This window comes from Psammomys obesus, unplaced genomic scaffold (genome assembly GCF_907164565.1).
Source record: "Psammomys obesus unplaced genomic scaffold, mPsaObe1.curated_primary_1811, whole genome shotgun sequence".
Lineage (NCBI taxonomy): Eukaryota > Metazoa > Chordata > Mammalia > Rodentia > Muridae > Psammomys > Psammomys obesus.
In genome coordinates, this window is record NW_026596101.1 from 16,706,404 (window position 1) to 16,712,689 (window position 6,286).

Here is a 6,286-nt window from a genome sequence, read left to right on the forward strand (position 1 = left end):
CACACACACACACACACACACACACATCCACATAAACAAATATACACATATATATATACCTATACAGATATTTACATTACACACACACACACACACACACACACACACACACACACACACACACGACCTAATTTACCGTGTCAGCTAATGGGTTTCAACTTTGTAGGCCTGAATTAAAAAACAAAACAAAACCCAACAACTTACAAAACATTTATATTTATTTTTAAATTCCAGCGTGACCAAAAGGTTTAAAAAGAGAACATGCCTCTCACAGCTGTCTAGGTGGTTCCTGTCAGTTGAAGAACAATCACAGGGCTATCGCAGTACGTGCCATTCCATGCAGGACTTGTAGGACAAATCTAGCAGTATGAGAAAGACGAAAAGGGGCTGGGGAGATGGTCAGCAGTAAGAGCACTTGCTGCTCTTGCCGAGAACCCAGGCTCGGTTCCCAGCACCCACATGGTAGTGAACCAGCGGCTTACTCCAGTTCCAAAGGCTCCCATGCCTTTCTCTGACCTCTGGAGGCACCAAACACACGCATGATGCAATTATGTGTAGGCCAAACATACGTATAAAATAGAAGGAATAGGCCTAATTCTACAAATTCAAAAAGAAAGCTGGAAAGACACAAAGAAAAGGTGGTTTTCCTTCTCTCCCTCACCTTCACATGATCATATAGATGCACTTCCTCAGCTACCTACGCTCGGGAGTGCTGCAACTCGCTCCTCAGCCCCTAGTTCCTAATGGATCCCTTAAGAATGTCATCATGAACTGGCCACTGGGCTTCACGACTGGGATCCAGGTATGGTGGACAGCGAGCCTCTTGGATTTTGGCCCTCAGAGCGGAGAAATGTGAGGCTGTCAGACGGTCCCTGCATGTTAGAGGCTGCTGCTATGCTCTGTTGGCTTTTTCTCACCTTACCCATGCAGCTGCTCTGAAGATGCAAAGCTCCTCTGGTTCACATAGAATGCTGGGTTGTGCTGGCTTCTTCCATTGACAGGAGGACATGTGTGACCAAGATGGAGGCCTGGCCTCAAGCTAAAGGAGCCAGAGAGGCACAATGAGCCAAAGCAGGCCCATTGCCTGCTTTCAAGGTTGTCTGAGCATTTTTTTTCTGGTGAAGCAAGGACAATAAATCCATTCCTTTCCGGGTGATCGTTAATAACTGATTGCCGGTCCACAGGTGGTTCCCAAGCCAGCAAGTCCAAAGGGTGTGTGTACCCATGCAAATGCAACAGAAAAGTTCCCTTTTCTGTTGCTATGATAAAAAAAATACCTTGGCAAAAGCAGCTAAAAGGAGAAAGGTTTACTTGGCTCATAATTCCAAACTACAGCCCTGTCATTTCAGGGAGTCAAGGTGTAGGAACTTGAAGCAGCCAGTCACATTACATTCACAGTTCCAGAGCAGAGGGCAGGAAATGCACGCATGCGCATGAGCACACAGCTTGCCTTTTCCTTTTCATTCAGTCCTACACCCAGGCCATGAAACGGCAACACTCATATTCAGGGTTCAACTTCCTACCACAGTCAACTCAGTTAAAAACAAAACAAAACAAAAAAAAACCCCAAAAACCTACGGGCCAACCTACTCTAGACAGTTCTTCATGAAGATTTCCCTTCCCAGGTGATTCCACACTGGGTCAAATTAAGCAGAACCAGCCATCGCACCATCCTTGGCTCCAGTCCCCACTCCGGAGCAAACAGACGCTTTTCCCTGAGACGAGACACACAGAAAGATTGCCTTCCTTTCCTGAGCTGAGAGTGAAGGAGTGTGCTGTGACCTCACAGCTTGCAGTGACCTTTTATAGGCCAAGGACATACACCTGCCTCTCCCAGTTTTGAAGCCAGACCCTTTGGAAGAGCAGCCAGTGCTCTGAACTGCTACTGGGCCATTTCTCCAGCACCTCCATTCTCATTTTTAGAAAGCTCTTTTATTACTTAAAGCTTTGATATCCTAGTATCTCTTGCTCATTCCCCTTTTCCAGGAAGAGACAATCTTTGCCCTACAGTGTTATCTGCCTACATGTGAATGGACCTTTTATTTGGATTGTATCTATTTTTGTGATTATGTTGATACCATGTGTCATGGTATTAATGTTCCCTTGAAAAAATAAATAAATAAATAAATAGATGTTTGTGTTTAGAGAATGGTAAGTTATGGTAACTTATCAAAGTTGTTTGATAAGTTATCAAAGAATGGTAAGTTATCAAAGAATGAATTAAGTTATTAAATACTAGAGTGTACATGAAGTTGTCATAACAGTGCACCATGACCATAAACTAACTCACCCTTTGTCTTCCCTTTCTTGTGTTGTCTCCGTGTTGTAGAGAACTCGGGTTTTTAGATCAGCTAAGGATCACGCACAACTCGGACATATTCATCGGCATGCACGGAGCTGGCCTCACTCATTTACTCTTCCTTCCAGACTGGGCTGCTGTATTCGAGCTGTGAGTATGCGTGGCGACTTTTCACAGAGAGCTCCCGAGCCAGGGTCTGAGCTAAGAATTAGAGGGCCTAATATACTACCGTCACGCTACATCATGGAGATATCTGAAAAGAAAAGCCAGGTCAAGCTAAAAGGTCTGAGTTCTGCTAGTGCTCTTAGAAAGCAGGGACTCCCTCCCTCCTCACAGCCGCGCCGTTCTCAGGATGTGAATCTGTGGTTTCCCTGCTCAGAGTTCACTACTGTTTGCCTCTCAACTCTGAGCACTCCCTCCCTGTGATCTGTGTAATTACGGTGCTAAAAGAGAGCAGGGTGGTGTCAGCAGGCATAGCGGAGACACTATCTCCAAAGGAGTGCTTACCCAGCATGTGTGAGGCAGAGACAGAGAAAAGGCCGAATCCATAAGGAGACCACCGAAGGAGAGGTGGTTACAAACCTCTTGGCCCAACCTTTTCAAGCTGTTACTGAGGCAGAATTGTGAATTCTGTCCTAATTCATTTGTCCTAGAGGAAGGGGGGGGGATGAAGAAGGGAGTAAGGGAGGGCAATGTAGGTGAGAGAGCAGAGCCCATCAGACCTGAGATGGGAGTTTTGCTTCCTTCATTAACCAGCTGCTTAACTTGGAATGTGCTACCTCCCTAACTCCATTTTCCATGTATGTAAAGATAATATCTTACCAGATAATCTCTAATTCATAGGCACCCACTCCTCAGTCTTACCCTGTTCTTTAAAAATTAAGGCAAGAATCTGAGAATATTAATTTAAAATGGCTTTTGCAGCGCTCTCCTAGCCAGGGCCTTGTGCATGCTAAGTCAGTACCACCACAAAGCTACGTCCCACAGCCCTGAGAATGTTTGTGAAATTATCTCTCTCTTGTTTCTTATTGACAGAGCCTCTAGTAAGACCCTATCTCAGAGACAGATTTTTTTCCCCCCTAGAAAGTGACACACTGGGCAACCCCCTGGACAAAAGCCTCATGTCGTGACGCCCTTGTGTCCTTAGGTACAACTGTGAAGATGAGCGTTGTTACTTAGACCTGGCCAGGCTCAGAGGTGTCTACTATGTCACCTGGCGGAAGCCCAGCAAGGTGTTTCCTCAAGATAAGGTAGGATTCAGCCAAACGGTTTGGAGTCCAGTTACTGAAATGCAAGCCACAGCTGAGCCTCAAAGAGGCACTGTTCTTCTCTCGAATGCTGAGGTGCATTTTATATTTGCAAATTGGAGAAAGCCTCAGCAATTGTTAAGGCAGTTTACATCAGATTATGTAAAGCAGCCGTCAGCACACCATAGCGCTGACGGTACAAATCTGGCCCGCCGATTGTTGTTGTAAATAAAGCTTTATTGGGAGCAGCCACACTTGTCTGCATATTATCTGGGCTTGCTTGTGCGTTTCCTTGGCAAGAGTATCTGTGACTGAGAACAGATGGTTGGCAGAGTTGAAATTATTATTGGGACCTCAGTGGAAAAAGCTTGCCAGCCTCTTTTGTGCAGCATAAGTTAAAATAGTTGCCTTAGCCAAAGTAAAGTGATTTTTCATTTCTGTAGAAAAGACACACCCTCAGTGACTTAGGGATTTTTTTTTTCCTGGTTTGTTTCCGCAGGGGCACCATCCAACTCTGGGGGAACACCCGAAGTTTACCAACTACTCTTTTGATGTGGAAGAATTCATGTACCTTGTCCTTCAGGCTGCAGAGCACGTGCTGCGGCACCCGCAGTGGCCGTTTAAGAACAAACACGATGAGCTGTAGAAATGTCGAAGCCGTTTACAAGAGGGTGTTTTGAACACTCTCGCATCTAGACTCCTAACTAAAGGAGCAAAACAACCTGTCGTACCCTACTGTAAGACGGAATGTGACTTTTTACTTTTGAATATAGCTCAGGCTGGCCTTGAACTAATGGTCCTCTTGCCTCTGCCTCCCGAGAGCTCAGATCACAGGCGTGCGCCACCACGCCTATCTACAAAATTACTTTTTCTATGTGAAAACATGCCTTCGGGATATTCTGTCTCTTACGTCTTCCACGTGTTTATTGTGTCATTGCTATTTGTCAATAGCAACAGTATTTTTTTGCACTGAGGAAAGGTTGCTACTTTTATAGTTCAAAGATGGGCAGGTGCCCAGTGGTGTAGCAGGGCTTTCCTGTTGGGATACCAAAGTTGTCAACTTCAGTGGCTTTCGAGCTTATAAGTGCATTTGTTAACTCTAATGTGTCCCACCCTGTTGTTTATATACTTGGATAAACTCAGAACTGGTTTTGAAGTTGCCATTGTATGGATGTAGGGCTTGGAGACATGGCTCAGTTTAGACTACTGGCCTTTTCGTGTATGGTGCTCTGGATTCAGTCTCTAGCAACACGCACACACATACACACACAGCAGCACAAGACTGCCATTCTCAGGACCAAGCTATAGGAGTGTGTTATAGGCCAGTGTTTAATCCGCTCCAGGTTATCTGCATGAAGGGCCTGAAAAAAACATGCCGCTGTGTCAATCTGTGTTCACCCTTCAATCATGTCCTCCCCAAATGTAATGGCAGTAATTGATAAGAACCCGTCAGAACACTCCACAGTACTGCCTCCCCCGACTTCTCAGCCATGGAGAACATTCATGTTGAAATGGCATGAAGTCGTGGTTTGCATCAGGCAAGTATTTGTGAGCACATACAGCTGTGTGCATCCACCCCTGGCAGGGGAAAATTAACCCTCGTTTTTGTAAAAACTAAGAGTAGCCACATGAAGAAACATGTTCTTTTTCTCTCCTTTTTAAGTAAGACCATTAAAAACACAGTAGACCTGTGAATTACCCAACCGAAATGAAAAGCCCGGGAAAGTGGCCTTCTCCTGCCAGGGCCCTGCTTCTCGGCAGTCAGAAACTATGGGTTTGGTTTACTGTAGAGTGTGACGTTTGCATTGAGAGTAGTGACCCGCTAAGACAACGCTTCTGTTTGCTTGTTAAAATTGTTTGCAAAGAACTGTAACCTTGGGAATTGTTAACTGACGGGGATGCTGCTTTTCTTTGTGCAGGGGTGACAGGGGGCAGGGGAGTTGGGGGTGCTGCGAGGGAAAGGATTTGGAAGGAGCATGTCATCGGTGAGCCTGGTCATCGAGGATAAACATCGGAAAGAGAGTGCCTCTGGAGAACGGATTGAGTTATCAGCCTCTTACCTCATTCCAAGCAAATGAGGTCCAAGCAAATGCCCCATGCTTCCACAGACTACCAAGGGTTCCAGAAACTGAGGACAATTTCATACTAAAACTATATTTGAGTAATTTGCACTTTATATATGCTTTATATGAAGAAGAAAGCCGTTTAAAATTCTAATTATTGGGATTAACTTTTATCAGACCTTTTGTGGGAGCAGATCTTCAAATTATTGTGAAAGTTAAGATGTAGACATGGCCCTTTTTATTAACTCTATGAGGACATGCATTTCACTATACACTTCGGGAATGACTTTGGAATAAAGCTTTCTATATTTCTTTTAAATATCCAAACATCTTCAGGGGTTTCTGTGTCTGAATGTCACATTCTTGCTTTAAAAAAAAATCTGGTAGCTTGCACGTGATTAAAAAATTAATTATCTCACTGATGAAAGATTCAGTGTAATCAGAAATTATGCCTTACATTTATTTAGCAGTTGTTTTATCTGGTGCTTCCAGAAATGCGGCCCTGCATAAACCTCACCAAAATGATAGAAGGATGTTGGCTTCTGCTTTCAAGTCAGGGCCTGGAGAGGTGCCTCAGTGGTTAAAAGCACAGGATGCTTTTTCCAGAGGTCCAGGGCTCATTTCCCAGCACTCACAGGGCAGCTCACAACTATAACTCCAGTTCCAGGGGATCCAAT

General features: G+C 44.7%; 1 protein-coding gene across 1 annotated transcript in view; it reads left to right on the forward strand.

The window, feature by feature from the left end:
* Eogt (EGF domain specific O-linked N-acetylglucosamine transferase) overlaps window positions 1-6,055 on the forward strand; it is a 19,031-nt gene extending 12,976 nt beyond the window's left edge. Inside the window, exons 11-14 of the mRNA XM_055628434.1 lie at window positions 694-852; window positions 2,330-2,449; window positions 3,447-3,549; window positions 4,046-6,055. Of these exons, the coding sequence (XP_055484409.1) occupies window positions 694-852; window positions 2,330-2,449; window positions 3,447-3,549; window positions 4,046-4,192 (529 nt within the window). The 3' untranslated portion in view covers window positions 4,193-6,055. The remainder of the gene's footprint in view (window positions 1-693; window positions 853-2,329; window positions 2,450-3,446; window positions 3,550-4,045) is intronic.
* Window positions 6,056-6,286: the final 231 nt, after the last annotated feature.